Below are 18127 nucleotides of genomic sequence, written 5' to 3'. Positions count from 1 at the left end.
GCCGGGGCCGGGCAGAACCGGGCGGTGCGGGGCCGGCCGAGCTCCCCCCGTGGTCCCGGAGCCGCCCCGGGGCGGTGCCGCGGCTCCCTCAGGCCTGCGCGGCGGCGGCGGCCATGGAGGTGCAGGTGGCGCCGCTGCGGGCTTGGGACGATTTCTTCCCCGGCTCGGACCGCTTCGCCCGGCCCGACTTCAAGGACATCTCGAAATGGAACAACCGCGTGGTCAGCAACCTGCTCTACTACCAGACCAACTACCTGATGGTGGCCGCCGCCGTCGTCGCCATCGTGGGGTCGGTGCCTGGGCGGGGACCGGGGGTCGGGGATGGGGGGACCGGGGGGGTCGCTGAGCCCCGGGACAGCCCCCGCGGGCTGGGTGAGGCGCTGGGTTTGATTTGGGTTTGCGATTTATTTTTTTAACTCTTCCTGGGGCTGTGTAGCGGCTCGGGGAGCTCCTTTTTATTCCCCAATCCGCAGGCGGCTCAGCACCTCCTGCAGGAGCGCCTGGCTGCTTGTGGGGTGGCGGGGAGCAGCTGTGGGGTGACAGGGAGCAGCCCTGGGGGTGCTGGATGTCAGTGGGGCCTCCGCAGTGACCGGCACTGCCTGGCTAAGCCTGCCCAGTGCTGCTGTAGAGATAAACTTGGCTTTGAATTAACAAGAAAAAAAAAGGATGAATTCTGCTTCCCGTATAGTTTTAAGCTCATGTGCAGCAGGCAGAACAGCCACTCTTATTTCTGAGCTAGTGCATAAAAAAACCCTGATAAAGATAATAAAGATAAGCAGGATGCCCGTATGTTTCATTCTGGGGCGAGACTGAGACCTTCAAGGCAGGACCCTGTTCGTGTCAGCATCCCTACGGGGAGTTGGGAAATAATTCCTAATCACCCCCCGAGTATAGGCCTGTGACTGCTGGCTGAGTATTGCTCCGAGACCAGAAAGCTCTTCATCACGAGTTGCAGCAGTTGCAGCAGAGGCTGTGATGATTAAGCTTTTAATATAGAAACTGGAATACATTTCCAGCACTCCTCGACAAACAACGCTCAAATGCTTAAATTGGAGGGTTGCCTGGCCACTAGGCCGAAGTGGTTTTGGCAGAAGTATATCTTATCTTATATATTGCAGAGGCTTAAATTCCTCCCCTAAATCCCTTCTTGTTCTGCATCTGAAGCTCTTGACCCAGCATCTGAGTCAGTGAAAAGTCTCCAGGTTTCAGGGAGTGTGGGCCTGTGACAGGAGGGGCTGAGAACCCTACTTCTTTTTTTGTGTGTAACAGCTTGGCATAGTGCTGTAGACTTTCTTCTTAATTTCGGTGGTGATATGTTGCAGTCAACTCAGTGGATTATTAGACAAGGTAAAAAGAGCCTTGCAGACTCTTGCCCACCTCAGACTAATCTTCAGTGTTCATCTGCCCGTGTTTACCAGTGCAGTGCTGTGGCCAATTAGATAGATCAAAGGAGCTGTGGAAGGCAGGGGGACAACTCTTCTCCCCAAGAAAGTAGGGAAAAAAACCTGTAAATAGCTTCTTTATCCCTGGCCAGAGGGCTAGAACAGCAGCAACTTTACTCCATCTCCTAAATTCCTTTCTCCTTTTGCACTCTGATCCCTTCTTATCAGATCAAGGATGGTGATATATCTCCCACTTACTTCCTACCGGTTTGCTGGGGCTGGGGGAGGAGGATGAATGGAGCCGCACAAGGTAGAGATTAACACCAGAACTGCAATTTTAATATCTTCATATCGAGCAGTGACCTGCTGAGCTGAAATCTGTGGACAAGAAACACCTGGAATGATTTTTATTTTTTTTTTAATTGTGCATCTTAGAGCCTTTGGTATATGGCAAAACTGATTCTTCTAACACTGAAGTATAAGGACAGGAGACTAATTCTAACAGGAACAGGCTAACCCTTCAGTAAAGGAAAGCTACCTGTTCCTTTTTAATAAAAGATTTTTCACTTGGCGAGACTGTAGCTTTGGGAGAAAGGCAAAGAAAGTTCTCCTGATTAAATTTACATTGATGACTAAGCTGTGGCCTTGCACTTCATTCTGTAATGGGCAGGAATTCCTGAGCTTATCATGGCTTTTTAGGAACTCCAGGACTGTGCCTAGGGGCAGGATTACTGAAAGTGCTCATGCAGTGGTCTTTGTGATCACAACTGAACTTATCCCTGACCAACTCTACCTGTTTTTAAGCCATCTCATTGCACAGACAGGCAGGTGATACAATATTTTTGGCTGCTGTAGTAGCTTGGTAGCTGTGGTAATGCTGGGCTGAGATGGAAGTTGTAGCCTAGGGCTTTTTTGATAGCACAAGTGCAGAGTTTATTGCCATGGCTTAATTTACAGCCTCCTGTACAACAACATCGACCTCTGCAACCTTTCACTATCTCCATCTCTCTGCAAGGTATGGAATAACCTTACCATGAATGCAATGCAATCGTAATGATCTCTGCTGCATCATTGCCCTGCCTCTTCCCCTCCCTTTGCCTTCCGATGGCTACTGTTACATGTAAATGATGTTCTGTGCTTTGCAGCTAAATTTTGCTTTCAAGCCCCAGCAGAAAACTATTATTTCTGCTTATTCTAGGCAGAAACTATTAAATCTGTGAACAAGAAACCGAAAGTATTGAATGACTGCCACTCTACGCGTACAGGCTGGTGGCAGCAACAGTTCCTCTTCCCCTTACTCCTTGCCCTGCAAACTCCTCTGTGAGTCAATGCAGGCTAGCGTGCTCTTTTTTATTTCTTTCCTGGAACTCTGCTGCTGCTAAAAACCAAGATCATTGCTAAATCAAACTGTGTCCCTCCCTGAGTTGCATAGGACCTGGATGATGACTGCCCTTTTTGCTCTGAGCCAGGGCCCCGTTACTGTGAGAGCTGCACAGATATTTATTAAGAGCCGTGCCTCCCACAGCAGCCTGCAGCTCTCCCCCAAACAATCCTCCTGCCCAGTAAGTGCCATTTGTCTGGGCTTTCAGCTACTCTGACAAGGCTTCTCTGTCTTGCTGTTCAAACTAACTACTTAAATCAAGGTTGTTTCTTGTAGGCTTTTGTTGCCTTGTACTTACCATAAACTAGCGTCTAAGTGATAGCATTAAGAAGTGCAATGCATTTCAGAGTGCTACAACTAAGAGTCTTCATTGTCCTTTGACATAATTTTTTCCCCACAGCTTGAAGTTCGATGGAGCTTTCCTTTGCCCACTTATCTCTACCACATCTACTGGCTATCTGTACAACCCCTAGCAATGAATGAGCGTGGGTGTCTTTTTTTTTTTTTTTTTTTAAATTTCATTCCACCCCAGACCACAGCCTTAGCTGGCCTGGGGGTAATTCCCTCACCAGAGCAGCCTCCAGAGCAGCAGAGTGCTTAGTGTCTAATGCCTGACGAAAGATTAAGAACAGTGCACAACACACACAGCTCTAAAACATACGTTGCATAATACTACTACACAATTTCATAGAGATTGTGCAGAAAGGGCTCCACTCCTGTTCTGAACGCAACATAAGCGAGAAGCAGTGAGTACAGAAGCGTTGCTAAACCCATGCCTGCTGCAGGCTCTCACCTGGCAGTGACCAGACGTGTTAGTGCCACGTCAGAGGACAGCACTCTGTTTGTCCTTGTAGGTGTTACCTCTCCTTGCAGCTACGTGACCTCACTGCAACCCAAGATATGGGGAGAGGGGAAGGAAGCAGAACCTGCTGTCTCTTGTAGTGTCATTTGAATGAGCACAAATGAGGAAGGAAGCAGATAACTGCGCTCACCTGTCCCTCGTGTGCAACACGGTGAGGCACGAGCCCTCCTAAAAGGGAATTTTCACATTTATGTGCTGTAGTGACCCCGCTGTGCTGCTCTGAGTAAAGAGACGTTGTTCTCAGTGATCAGAAGTGTCCAGCTCTGTGCCTTTGCTCCGTGCCTACTCACGTGCAGAAGAAGCAGATGTGCCAGCAACTGCTGAATAATCACCCTGAGACAGCCATCTGAGGGGGAGGTGACTCAAGGAAGGAGCTTGCTTGCTTTCTCTTTATGTGGCCTGCCCTACTTCTGGGCTCGTGCTGCAGTGCTCAGAGGATGAGTCTTACCCTCTTTTTTTGCTACACTGGAGCTGTAAATTTTCCAAGGAGGTGGTCAGCTCTGCTGCTATGGGGCTGTGCAGCAGCCTGCAGGTGTGAAGTAACCCAGCAAGACCAGATAATGTAAGTCACTGAAGGCAGAGCTTGTTGGACTTTCTGCAGCTCTGTGGGAATCCAACCTGCTTTGGGACAGATGTAGCACAGAGTCTAGAAATATGAATGCAATTTAAAAAAAAAAAAAACAACACTCATCTTAATCTATTTTTTTGTTGTTTTGTTGTTGCTCTGAGAAGTAGGTGTATAGTTACAGTACTTCCTCCCACACCATCGCAGCCCCAGCTGGTGGCACCTGTGCTGTCTCCTGATACCACTTGGACGAACACGTGTCCCACGGCCGCACTTGGCACAGGGCAGCGCCTGTGTCCCTGCCCCTGGGAGCAAACAGCAAGTTTCTTTTATTTATTCTTTTCTTTCCCCCCATCTTTGTACTTTGTATTGAGACAGATGTGGTGGCCTGCCTGGTCCCTGAAGGGCAAGAGGAACAGAACTTCAGGTACTTGGTGTTGCCTTGAGATGCTGCTGGTGGTAAATCTAGGTGACAGCTTTTCTTTGCTGGTTTGTCCCAGCCGTGTCAGAGGCTGCAGCATCCTCCCAGGGCTGTATCTTGTCTACTGCAGAGAGCAGTACAGTAGAGCATCCCGTTAGGGTGCTCTGAGTTCTAGGCTGATTGCACCCCCAAATGTTCAGTCCTGCCATCTGACTCCTTTTAGGGCAATCAGAATGAGCTTTTTTTTTTTTTTTTTTTTTTTTTTTTTCCCAAGCCCCAGAAGAGTTCATCTTCCCCAAGTCATCTGAGCAGCCCCAAATCAAGTTGCCACAACACTGACATGCTAACAGTTCCGTGCATTACATTTTCAAGTATTTGAGAGGCCCTATAAATCCCTCCTAAAGGGACTTATATTTAGAAAGTATCTTGTAACATGCTTTAAGGCTGGGCACTTACCTTGTCTCAGCAGCTTTGAAAGACTTCCAGCCTTCTTGCCTGGCCATGAATTTGGCATATCGTGTTCTGATCTGTGGATAAATCCGGCCAATATCCGTGCTGGTGCTTCAGCTCTAAGGTGACTTCCAGGGCTGTTAGGCAGTTTTCTTTTTCCCCGGATACATGTTCTAAAATAACGTGCCTGTGTTTTTTCCTTTTTAGTCTTAAGCTATTGTGGTAGTGAGAGGAGTGTGCCAGCAGCTCTGAGTGAAACGGGATAATGGGGATCTGCCTCCTTGAAAAACGCTGTTTCTGGAGCAGAAGTGCCTATATCTGAATTTCTGGGAGAATTTTAGGTAGCGCTATGAATTATGCTGTGGGGGATTCAAGCAATAAAGGGGAGCTTGGTGTGTGACACCTTATCCAGCACTGTAATCAGCAGCATCCAACTCTGCGGACACATGGCTGAGAATCTGAATACCAGTTTTTAGTGGCAACTGCTATCCCCATCTGTTTTCCTGTGGCTCTGAATGACTTCATTTGATACTTATGTTCCCTGTTTCCTTGTACGCATTGGAATGCAGCCCACTTGAGAAAACATGTAATTCAATTAACTTTCCCCAGGAAAATGGGATCTTTTGAATGTGATTTTGTTGGTGTTGTATTTTTTTTTTCCTCACTTCCCTTGCAGCCAGTCAGTAATACAGAACCTGTGTAATTCCAGAAAGAAGCATGAAGTAGGGGAGTTTTTGGTCTTTTCCTTATAATGATGGAAGGTTTGCTCTTCCCCACCAGTTTCTGAAGTTGTAAAGAGAGCGAAGGGAAGGGTAGGGAAGACAAAGCTCCTCGAGCATTTACCAGACACCTGGTAGCATGGAGCCCTGCCTAGCCTTCTGCTCCTTCCAGCATTACCTTGTCAGAAGATTTTTTGGAGCAAAACAAATGGTTGCTGTGAGCCATCCGAGTAAGTTTGGCCATCTCTACTCTAAGCCAGTTGTGATGTGGAGGTGACTTCTGCTTTAAAAATCTGCTCTGGCCGGCAGCGTGTGCACAAACAGGGCACTGGTGTGGTCCTGGTGTGAGCCACCCTCCTTTTCTGGATACAAGGGAATGCAGATGAAACCAATTTCTTTCCAGAGCAGTAGTGCTCACTTTTTCCAGTCTGGAAATTTAGGATTGGCAATTCAGAGCTAAATATAATCTGGCTGGCTGCAGAGAGTGACTCAGATGCAAGAAGCAGGTCTGCCCTATCACCGTTTCCAAAAAGCCATGCTGGCTCTTCAGCGTGAGTAGCAGAAGCAGGTGGGGAACTAGTCTGAATTTTAATCTCTTTCCATCCAGTTGTCCTGTCTCCTGTTGGCACAATTGACTTACAGAATTGTAGCCGGGCTGTGCTCTGAAGTAACTCCTGGGGGTTCTTCCTTCTCTGGGGAAATGCACCCTGGCATGCAGGTACGGTGTTGGCAGACCAGCGAGAGATTTCTTCTGCTTGTGCCGGATGTGAAGCACAGACCACAACCCAGAGCATCCTCCTCAGCAGCAGGGGGGAGTGGTGAGTCAGCGTGCCCATGAGCTGTGGGATAGGCAGACTGCAAAGAGGACAGGATAAAATCCTTCCTGCCCCTGGCTTTATGAGGACAGCGCTGTGCTGCTGCCAGTTGTAGCAGCTCAGAGCACCCAGGTGCTGTGCAGTCAGGTCTGTGCACGTGCAAGCGAGTAAATCAGAGTGCAGCTAAAATCACACAGCTTACTGCTAGAGAAGTGAAACATAGCAGAGCCTGGCTCTTATGCAAGTACAGAAACATGCTGGGCAAAGTCACTGGTGAAAGCTGAGGACAAAGCAACCTCTGAATACTTGGGAAAGTGGTGTGAGCAGGTGATGGGCTCACCCTGGTCCAAAAAAGGGGCTTGCTGTTTATAGTCCAAAGCTGAGCCACTCAGTGCCTTGGCTTGCTTGGTAACTGGTAACAATAACACAACACAAACCTCAGCAGTAGCCCCTTTGCCAGGCCTGGCTCTTCTTCCTGCGAGACCCTTAGCCCACGCTCTGGTTCTTCTGACTCCTGTGCATGTCTGCCTGGGACAGGGCTTCCATCCACTGTGCTGGTGGGGGTAAGCTCCTCTGGAGGTTCATGAAATCTGGAGGTTCATACCCACTGGGGGAAACCTTCCCTCCCTGCCACCCACCCACACAACCCGTCTTCAGTTCAGTATGAACTTACCTCAGAATCTAACGTTTGCTTGGCAAGGGAATTAGTATAACCGTTTGTATCAATATTAGGGTATTTTCAAAGACCTGCTGTAGTTTGGCTATAATGAGTACTTTGTCTCGAGAAAATGGGCAACCTAGGTGGCTGGGCAGAGAATGGCATTCATTCCCTTCTTGTCCTAGTGAATTGCCATTAGGTGACAGCCAGATACTAGTTTTGACATGAACACCACGTGCAAATTTGGTAAGTATTGAAGGCATAAAAAACAACCACAACAACAAAAGTAACCTCCTGTGCTCAGCATCCCCCTACCTTCCACCTTTTGTAAACCTGGGCAGGAGGTCAGCTGGTGGTGAGTGCCTCTAGTAACGAGCTGCTGCAGACACTCTCATTATCCTCATCTGTGCCCAGGAAGAGAACGCAAAGACCATCTACATATGCTAATTCATGGCTAAGGGTTGTTTGCTCATTTACACCTGTGCTATTAGCTTCTCTGTAAAAAAAAAACAAACAAAGGTTTTGCAAGACCAACTGGCTTCTTAATGCCTTACCTGCCCAGCAACAAAGTCAACAGCGAGCTGGATGTGTGCTCTGTGAGCACAAGTCCTGAAGGCTCTGAAACAGGATGCTTCAATCTTTTTTTTTTCCTTCCCTCTTTTTTTTTTTTCAGATTCCTGAGTCCCCTGAACATGCTTATTGGCGGTACTGTGGTGGTCCTGGTGTTCATGGGGTTTGTGTGGGTGTCGCACAACAAGGACATACTCCGCAGGATGAAGAAGCAGTACCCAACCACATTTGTAATAGTCATCATGCTGTCGAGCTACTTCTTGATCTCCTATCTGGGAGATGTCATGGTGTTCATGTTCGGGATCACTCTTCCTCTCCTCTGTAAGTAATTCTGCTGTTCTCTAAGCTGAGGGTGAGGGCGGCTGAACTGAGCTTTCTCAAATAAGCCTGCAAAGTCTAAAGTGGCTTGTGGCTTTAAATCTCTTTATTTAAATTGTCCCCAACCAAAAAATCGGGTGGGAGGGAGGGGACACAAACCAGCACAAGCTATCTTCAGCATTATTATTATTAAATGGCTATTTGCAGTTACTTAAGCAGTAATTTAGACATCATATTCCAGTGATGTCATGGCTTTGGGGTGTGTCTTAAGATGGATGCTGCAAGAACTATGCTTTCATTGGACACAACCAATTAATAAGCACGTTTCTGTTACGCAGTGATGTTCGTCCATGCTTCTCTGAGGCTCCGGAACATAAAGAACAAGCTGGAGAACAAAATGGAAGGAATAGGTTTGAAGAAGACCCCGATGGGCATCATACTGGATGCCCTAGAACAGCAGGAGGATAGTATCAACAAACTGGCTGACTACATATCGAAAGCAAAGGAGTAAGCAACTGCAACGTGGCGATTTGCCTGTTGCAGGAGTGTAATTGCTATTTACTATTGTTCGAGCTTGCTTTCAGTTTGTGTACAAAACAAGAAATGCACATGTGGTACATACAGATTAATAGTTGCAGGATACAGGTATTCCAAGGTATTCAGGGCTCCTCTAAGAATATAAGAAGAGTAACTTTTTTCTATTGTATAGCAAAATGTTTTGGTGTTTACAGAAATACATCCCAACTTAAACGTGTTTGCTCGTCTCTTCTTCTTGGGGGCTAGAAGGGGAAGAGATGGAAACCTCTGGAATGCAGCCTCTCAGACAAACTGTCTTGTAGCACGGTTGTTAGTAAGAGTAACACCCCTTTCATCCCAGTTCTACAAGGCGGCTGTCTAGCCAGTTTGGTTTGGGGTGTAGCACCTTCAGGCTGGCAGTGTTCAAGGTGAGCTGGAATCTATCAAACATACGTTTTCTTGCATCTAAACCCCTGATTGCAGGGGTCTGTACTGAGATCAGGCTGCTGGCTTAACTGGCAAGCAGGAAAACCTGTGCAATACGTGTAACCAATATGGGTTCCTGTCCTCACCTCACATTCCTCCTTTGGTAGCTGGGAAACAGTCAAAATAGATCTAAGCATGGAGAATAGATGTGGCACTGTGCCTCTCAGTTCCGGTAAAACACACCATTGTTTTTCCTGAAATCCTGATTCTGTTACCCCCTGAAACTGCTCTTCTCTGCAGGAGAGTCAGAACTTCCTCACGTAACACCTGAACTATGGCCAAGCATGGGAGGAAAAACGGTTGTGCATAAGCTAGACGAGCTAGGTTTCTACCCCTGCTGATGTTTTTTAAACATTGCTACTTTAGGACTTACCTTGTTCTGCTTCATTCTGTATAGGCTGTTTTGTAGATGAAGGTGGATGTGTGTTTTTTGTGCGTGGTTCTTTTTCTTCTTAACCAGAATGCAAAGATACAAGTAAAACATGCATCTCGCTCACTCTAGTCCTAACACTCTTCCAAGGAATAAACTGGATTTCAGGTTTACAAATACAAGCAATAAATGTCAGGATACAATTATTGAAGACCCATTCCAAATTCATCAAGATACTTGCCTGTAACAACTCCTTAAAGTGGTGTGTGGGATTCTTTTATATGTATTTTAATCAAACTGCCAGCTCTGATGGGATTGTCTTGCTAATAGGAGCTTACAGAATAAAATGGGGGAAAAGTTGTCCAGGTGACACTCCATTTCAAGTATTCTTGCATTTCTCTTTTTCTAATAAAGTAATTAAATAATCAAGCAAACATCCTTGAAGTTGAAGCTTTTATGTAACTTACCATGCTGTTTTCATAGTGAGCTGTGTAGAAATCTGAACATGTCATTCCATATAAGTGTTAAAGTGATCAGTATTTATTGAAAATAATTCCAGCTGAAGAGTCAATGGCCTGTTCCTCACTTGTAGAGCATGGTCTTTGTTTTTGAAAACTGTTTCCACACTTAAAGGTAGTAGCCTATGACTTCATCATTACTGTAGAATTTTAAAAACTGCACACTTACGAAGAAAAATAAACTCTAATGGTGACTGCTGAGTGCATTTATTTCAGGATGGGAAACGTGACTCCGAACTTAGGCTCGCGGTTGTTCCCACGGCTGGTGGCCTCCCCAGGGTGGTGGTGGGAGCTCTGGTGTCACCCTACAGCTGCACAAACTGGTGTCGAACGGCTGGGTTTGATTGCTCTGCCTCAGTATTAATGTTGCTGAGGCACGAGGGAGCTGCGTGTGAGCTGCAGCAACAGTGCAGCCCTGCTCATCCTTGCTAGGCTGCAGAAGTGAAATATGTAAGCACTTGTTTGCATTGCTTCCGTCCCTTATATAACTCTTCTTAATTGCAATTTTACATTTCTCCTAATTATGTGGGAGGGATTTCTGCCTGCTTCTACAATTACTCGGAGCTGTGCCCTGAGCAGCACTGGGGAAGCAGCTCTGCTGCAGTCGGGTGAGTTCTGGGGTCTCTGAACCCGGCTGCCTCTCTCCTGCGATCCCTTAGGAGCCTGTGCAGTGGGGGAACACACCAGAGCAGGGCTTCAAGTCCTGCTGTAACGTCCTTGGTAATACCTGTCAGCTCTGCACTGCTGCTTGGGCCATTCCTGGCTGAAGCACCTGTAGTGCTTCATTCGAGGACCTGCTTCTCAAGGGCAGCAGGGGCCTGTTCCCCACTTCCTGGCCTTTACAAAAAGAAGGGATTCCAAAAACAGGTGCAATGAAAACATTCCTTCCTTTTCTATGCCTCTGCTGTGCAGAAGCAGCTTTCCCTTTCCCCTTCTGTATTTCTTAAAAACTGCTTAGTATGTCTTAAATAATAAATTAACCAGATTTCCCAGGTGAGGGGCATTACAGTTGCAGGCAGAAGTACAGCTGAGACATGTTACAAGTTTAGAAGAAGACAGATTTGAAAGAGATCAGCTGAAAGATGCAAAAAGGACAAGGAGAAAAGAAAACTTGACCTAATGCCAGTGGAGAGCACCTTGGATTCAAAGAGGTCCTGAACATCAGTGATTCCAAAGGGCTGTGATAGTATCTGTGGGGTGGCACTGGGATTCAGCTGCCAGAGCACTGTTGTGAAGAGCTACGGGGAGTGATGATCACAGTTCTTGAAGCAGCGCGTAGTGTTGTCTTTTACACCCTCATCAGGTACAAAACCAACTAAACTGTGCTGAAATGCACCAGCCTGGAACCATCACGCAGAGGTGCTGGATGCACCAGAGCAGCCTCTCTGTTCGGCAGGCCTCTTGTTAGCCACGGAAGTGCTGCACGCTTCTTGTGGATAAAGCTTTTATTTCATTTCCATTTCCTTAGCCTAAAAAATAAAGCTGTATACATGGAAACCAAATGCATTTCTCATGGACAAGAGAATAATCGAGGAGCATGTGTGTGAAAAGAAAGATAAGCTAAAGCACAGCATGTTCCTGCAGAATCTGACAGCAGAAGGACAACATGGGAGCAAAACAGTTTACTGAAAAACTAGAAAGACTTAAGGTTATTGATGTCTCTGAGAAAATCCTCCCACAACAAACTGGAGCCTTGAATCCATTTGGCAGGCAGATGGCACGGGGATCGTTTGATACCTGATGGAAAACCTTAGCACTGATTTTTCCCATGCCAGCCTTTTTCATCACTCTTAGAAAAGTGCTTATCTTTGTTCCCAAAGAGTCATTCATATACACCACCTGGGTTCTGCAGAAAACTTCTGCCAAAACAATTGTAAGCAAAACTTGAATAGTCTTTATTCCAAGTTGGTTTCTTTGGGTCAGTCTGGTCTCACTCCAGCTGCTTTGGTAATGGCACCTGGACAAGGACAATAAAGGAATATTAGGAGGGAATTTCTCAGTCCTATTTGCTGAACTAGTTTAGTTTAACATAAACCTACAATCCTTCAGAAACTATGAAAGGATCAAAAACGCAACAGCTAAGAGCACTAGGGGGATGTGGTCAGGAATTAGGTTTTGTTTGTAGTTCCCCACTTGCTGTCTGCAATGCTTAACACCCAGGAAATCCCTCTGCAGGCAGTGAACCTCCCCACAGAGGCCAGATTGGCTCAGGCAGTAAAACCACTGTGCGAAGCTGAGGGTATCAAGGCCAAAAAAAAATAAAAATGCAGTTACCAAAATGGCACAGGCAGATGAGATTAAAACCCTACCGCCCCAAATCCAACCCATCTGGCCCGATGCCAGGTGGATCAAAAGATTAAAAAAAAAAAAAAGTAGAAATCAGTACAAGTCTCTGTTTCCTCTTTCCAGGTGATCTGAGACACCCAGACACAGCTCCTGGCTCGGCCAGGAATCGTTACTTTGGCATAGACATAAATGAAAGCAAAGGGTGTGTGTGTGAGTGTGAGTGTGCACACCTGAGCTCAATTGCAGCATGGGCACACCTGTGTGCTGCAGCTGCCTCTGGCCCTCATCCTCCTGCTTTTCAGCAGCTTATTAACAACATTTAAAACTGGTGGTTAGAGCAACAACAACAAAAAAACATAATTTGTGCCTTTTGCAGAAAATCAGTATTGGACAGGACCAGCTAATTATCTGAAATGCTTTTACACAGCTGTAAAAATGTGTTATACGTTTAGGCACTCCAGATAAAACCTTCCACCCATCCTGCTGCGAGGCTTCAAAAAGCAAGGAAAAGGCTCGGACATGGAAAAATGCTGTAGAAGGGTCTTTGCAGCATCACTGCTAGAAAGGATTCCTTATAGGAAGAAAATAGCTTAAAAACTTTGAATCCCCCTCACACCAAAGCTCAGTTTTGCTGAAAGCAGCCAGCCAAAGGCAGGCCCAGAGCGCAGCTGTACCCAATGCTCCTTTGTTTACCCCGACTGAATTTCCTCTCTTTTAACTCTACAATTGTGGAACAAGAGGTTAAAATCCCTCACTATTGTTGGCATTTCAGGCTTCTTTCTGTGTTTATTTGTATGTTCGCCCTACGATGGGGCAAGCAAAACCTGGGAGTGCAGTGGCATCTCCAGCAGATGCTGCCCTTCCTCTGTGCAAACCAAAGCCCATCACAACCAACCCCTGCCCCAGGGATGATGCCAAAATCCAGCTGCACATCTCCTGGGGGTGCATTTCCAAGCCCCCCATGGCTAAACACTCACCGGTTTGAGATAGGCGACGTTGCTCTGGCGGATGTCGTTCAGCAGCTGATCCCTCGGGGTTATTTCGACGAGGGGAGGTGGCCGCCTCCTGGGGATCGGCTTCAGCGTTTTGATCACGTCCTTGAGGTTGGTTTTCTCAGTGGGCTCCACGTACTCGGGCACGGCGGGCTTGCGCTGCACCTTTTTCAGCTTGACCACCTTGAAGCTGACGGGCTCGGCTCTGTGTGGCTCCTCAGGGGCCTCCGGCCTCGTGCTCTCCTTCCCTCGGCTCCGGGACATGGAGGGGGGCATGGGGGGCTTGGGTGCCGGGGGGGCTTCGCGCATGCTGGGTTCGGGCAGCGGTCCCCCCAGCATTTCCCACATCCCGGGCGGCAAGCCCAGTCCGTTCTCCAGCATGGCAATCAGCTCCCTCTGCTCTTTCCTCTGCTGCTGCCTCTGCTCCTCCTGCCTCTTCTGCCTCTGCTTGTCCAGGTTCCTGCTCAGCAGGTTGGTCACCACCATCCTGGGCCCCGGCAGCTCGAAGTGGTAGCCCATCTTCAGGAGGGTGGCGTTGGCTTTCAGCAGCCTGGCGATTTCCATCTCGGCCTGGTGGCCCAGCATGCTCCTCTGGTTGTGGAAGCGGAGCTCCGTCAGCGTCTCGTTGTACTGCAGGCACCTCATGATGGCCACGACGCCTTTGCCAGAGATGAAGTTGGAGTCGATGTTGAGCGTGGTGATGCTCCTGTTCTCGCGCAGCATGTTGGCCAGCGCGAAGGCGACGTTGTCGTCGGCTCCCACGTTGGCCAAGCTGAACGTTTTTATGTTCTTATTCTTTTTCATCGCGTTGACAAAGTCTATCAGCATTTCTTTGGGGATGTTCTCTATGTTGTTCAGGTTGAGCTCCTTCATGTCCGGGTTGTTTTTTCGGACTTTCTCCAAGCTCTCTTCTAAGTTGGTTTGGTTTCCTGAGGGCCTGGCACTTAGCTTCATGAAGCTGGTATCCAGCGCTAACTTCTTAGGGATGTTTAATTTGGATATTTTCTTTACGTTTTCATCTGGCTTTTCTGTCGTTTCCCCTGATTCTCTACCTGATTCCTCACTGGTCTGATCACTGCGATGGTTTTCATGGTTGCAAGTTTCCTTTGTTTCTGATTCACTCTCATCACCCTCTTCTTCCTCTTCCTCCTCCTCTTCATTGTCTTCTTCCTCTTCCTCCTCCTCCACTTCCTCCTCTGCTTCCTTATCGCTTCCACCCTTGTTTGTCTCTCCGGGCTGTGTTCCCGAGCTGGCCAAGCTCTCGTTCCTGTAGTGCCTTTCCTTCCCCTCGGCTTCTGGCCCACTCCTGCCGCCCGCCTCGCCGCTGCCTCCCGTCCCCGCAGCGCTCCTCTGCGGAAGACAGAAACAGCTGACGTGACCCAACGAGGCTTTGGTACGTTAACTTTGTCCAAAAACAAAAATGCAACCGATGGGTTAATACACATCTATGGCCATTATAGACTAACACTTAAAAGTGCCATTGACGGCATGTCACGGTGTACTGGCTTGCTTGGGACTGAAGGAATGATGGCTCTGAAAGTGGCTGTAGGCAGTGTCCCATCTCTGCCCATTCAGAACGCTGACCCTTAATTCCTGGATGTATCTAACACTATGTTATGGTGGTCCCGAAACCCTTCTGGGGATTAAGAACCTCTGATTCTATTCTGCCTCTCGATTTTGTGTGATTTTTATCATTTTCTTGATAAGAAAGTTTGTTTCACATGCCACAAAGCACTGGAAACCCGCATGAAGCACTGACCGTGTGCCCAGCCCAAGAGAGGAGGAAGAGGGCGCACCAGGACCGCAACGTGCCCGCCCAGCACGCGAGGCAGCGAGGCCACATGCTCGGGTACCCGCATGGAACAACTGCCGTCATAGCAGCAGTCCCTGGGATAAAGCAAAATGTTTCATTCTGAGCCCAGAGATGGGAAACTGGCCTCTGCGCACCACTGTCGCAAGGCAGCGGTGCCCTTAGCATCAAAATAGTCAGCTGCAAGCTTCCACCCCCTCCACAGCTCCTCCTGGATGAGATTTTTTTTTTTAAGGTTTTTCCTCCTTTCTGAGGAGCACCCCAGCACCGAGGTCTGCATCGCTCCAGAGGCAGCTCCTCCAGGCCAGAAGTGCCAGCAGCCAACAAAACAGATCTCAAAACCTGAGGACAATAACCTGGAGTTTGTAGTGGCCCTGTCCTATAAAATATCCAAGAAAGAACTTACTTTTATCATACTGCCCCATGACTTTGAATAAAAGTTGAGTATTATATTTGAAAAGGGTGGGAGAAGTTCATGGAGTTTCCATTCTTGGTCTTTAGTGAAATTTCACATTATTAAAATACATTATGGGATTTTTTTTTTGCCAAAGTGGCATTAAATTCTATCAAGTATTATATTAATCGTGTTCATTAGACTAAGTGTTCTGTGGAAAAGCACTATAGTGTTGTTCAATATGCAAAGCCAAACGAACCAGAATTACACCTTCCAGACTGACTATCTGGTATTTTCTCAGAGGTTTGTTTCACTGAAACAGAATTAGGATTTTCTCATGTTAAAAAGCGTAAGTAAAGGAGGAAAAACATTTAAAAAACAAAAACAAAACAAAACAAAAACCCTGACACCAGTCCAAGCTGGATCCTGACATTACCGAGGCTTTCAGGGAGCATTTAAATTCATAGTTTGTATCGTACCTTACATAGGGAATGGAATCAGGGGTGGATTAAGGTATTAAAGCTATAAAACAGATCCCACAGCAGATGCACAACAAATATTTACGATTTTTTGCTCATTACCTCAGAGGGCAAGAGGGTGACGGGAACTCTCTCGTCCTCGAGCATGCGTCTGGATGCCTTCTGCCAGTACAGGTAGTCCACCAGCGACCTGTGGTCGAAGCTCCCCGTCGGGGGTTTCTCGGTCTGATCCCTCTGTATCATCCCCGTCGGGACCTCGGGGTCCGGGGCCATCACCTCCATCTCGCTCTGCAGCTCCTTCAGCTCCTCGGGGGACAGGTTCGCCAGGATTTCGTCTTCATCGATGTCCTCAGGGGACACGTCTTCGTCAGAGGCTTGGCTGTGTTCAGACATGTTTGTTCTTCTCTCCTTCCCCTACTACTTGTTAAAACTGAAGAGAAAGATAAATTTTAAAGGTTATTTTCCTAGGAGGAGCTCATTCGGTTGAATCCACGACTTCATGTTTTGGTCACGAGCAGCCGCAGCTCTCGGGCTCAGTGCAGCAGACGCGCGGCTAAGGCTATATTAAGCTGCACTTGGCCGGACGAAGAGAATTTATGGAGATGCTGCCATGCTCCATTTTCAGCAACGTGTCAGCTGCACAAACCCTTCTGACATTTCGGTGCAGCTGGTGCGTCCCCCATGGACACCCGCAGGAGATGGCTGCTGTGTGTGGGAATTGCCCCGTCGGTGGAGGGAGCTGACAGCGCCTGCGAGGTGCCTGGGGGATGTTCTGTGCCAAGGGAAGAACCAGCACGAGGTGTCTGCATCCGTCGTGTCACAAATATCCCAAACTTGCAGGCAGCGGGGGATTTGACCACCTTTAGTGAGGTCTTAAAACCTGAACATTGCAGGAGTTGGTGTGAGTTCACCTGTTGCACGACTTAAAGAGCTCTGCCAAAAGCCAGATCCTGGTTACAATAAAACCACCTGAGCTGGGAAGAGGCAGGGAGCAGTCGGTACAAGGCACACCGTGTCCATGCAGGGAGAGGGCCCCAGCCCTGCTCCCATAGTGAGGATTTGCCCAGAGCAGCTGCCCCAGCACAGCATGTCCTGCTCACAGCCAGGCTGCCCAGGGGTGATGCCAGTCCCTGCTTCCAGACATCCCCCTGGCCCGTCTCTGCCACGGCTGTTACTTGCACCCTCACCAGATCCTGGCTGAAAAGTCATCTCAGCTTCATCCTTTTCCTACCATTTATTTTTTTTATTTACCAAATCAGTAAGCAACTACTTTACTTTGATAGTATTCATTTGATGTAACTATACAAGATTATTTGAAATCCCTTGTGTCATTCAAGTGTCTGTTCCAGCTGGAAAGTACCTCCTCCTTCCTTTAGGATACTTTGTAGGCTCCTACATCTGTATGGCAAACCAGAAAGCCCCATTTCTGAGCCACCACTGTGCTCATGGTTGCTTTGTGAAAGCAGAGTAGCGCAGGTGGGTGACTTTTCTACTAGGATAAAATTTCCATATGCCACAGCTCAGGAAGGTTTCCTTTCCTAATTTCAGCTAGGCTTTGCAGGGGGGATCAAGCCAGATCCTCACCTTGCAACTGCGAATGCTTCTTTCACAGGGAAGAAGCCCCAGAGGGGCTGTGGAACCAGGTCCCAGTGAGCCCGCAGCCGTTCTCGCTGCAGCCCCAGCCGTGCTCTGCTGGAGTCTGCCAGCAGCGAAACCATCCCTGTGTGATGAGGCCTCTCCGTGCTGAGTTTTGTAACGAGAGCCGTGGTGTTCAAAGCCCTATTAACCTCTATTATAAAGCCATAACCCAAAGGTCCTCGTGCAACTAATGCTGCTACACAGCTGCAAAGAGGACAACATTTCAAGAATGAAATAAATGGTAAAAACAAAAAAAAAACAACAACAACAACAACAAACCAAGTCAAGGACATAATGCCATAATGCTTCTGTTTGCCCCTTTGGTATTTCAGGGCCCATCCTTATTTTACATTATGCAGTAGCAAGCACAACAGCAGCCCCGCACATCAATCTATCTGGTTTAGCAGCCTTCACCCCCAGCAATTGCTGTCCATAATGGAGTCCATAAATGGTTTCCTGATGTTATCAAATAAATCAATGTTCTTCTGTAGCTGGTA

General features: G+C 47.7%; 2 protein-coding genes across 2 annotated transcripts; one reads left to right on the top strand and one right to left on the bottom strand.

The window, feature by feature from the left end:
- Positions 1-13: 13 nt before the first annotated feature.
- Positions 14-10225, top strand: ARL6IP5 (ARF like GTPase 6 interacting protein 5). The gene is made up of 3 exons (XM_068694508.1): positions 14-289; positions 7927-8144; positions 8480-10225. The coding sequence occupies exons 1-3, from the start codon at positions 114-116 to the stop codon at positions 8650-8652; spliced, it is 567 nt and encodes a 188-aa protein (XP_068550609.1). The 5' UTR covers positions 14-113; the 3' UTR covers positions 8653-10225.
- A 1233-nt stretch (positions 10226-11458) lies between these two features.
- Positions 11459-16534, bottom strand: LMOD3 (leiomodin 3). Its single transcript, XM_068694501.1, has 3 exons — positions 16095-16534; positions 13295-14659; positions 11459-11988 (listed from the first exon to the last, which is right to left on the bottom strand). Exons 1-3 carry the CDS (start codon positions 16383-16385, stop codon positions 11962-11964), a joined length of 1683 nt encoding a protein of 560 aa, XP_068550602.1. The 5' UTR covers positions 16386-16534; the 3' UTR covers positions 11459-11961.
- Positions 16535-18127: the final 1593 nt, after the last annotated feature.

Source organism: Anas acuta, chromosome 11 (assembly GCF_963932015.1).
Source record: "Anas acuta chromosome 11, bAnaAcu1.1, whole genome shotgun sequence".
NCBI classification, from domain to species: Eukaryota; Metazoa; Chordata; class Aves; order Anseriformes; family Anatidae; genus Anas; species Anas acuta.
The sequence above is the reverse complement of the archived record's forward strand: the minus strand, read 5'-3'. Positions and strand labels throughout refer to the sequence as shown.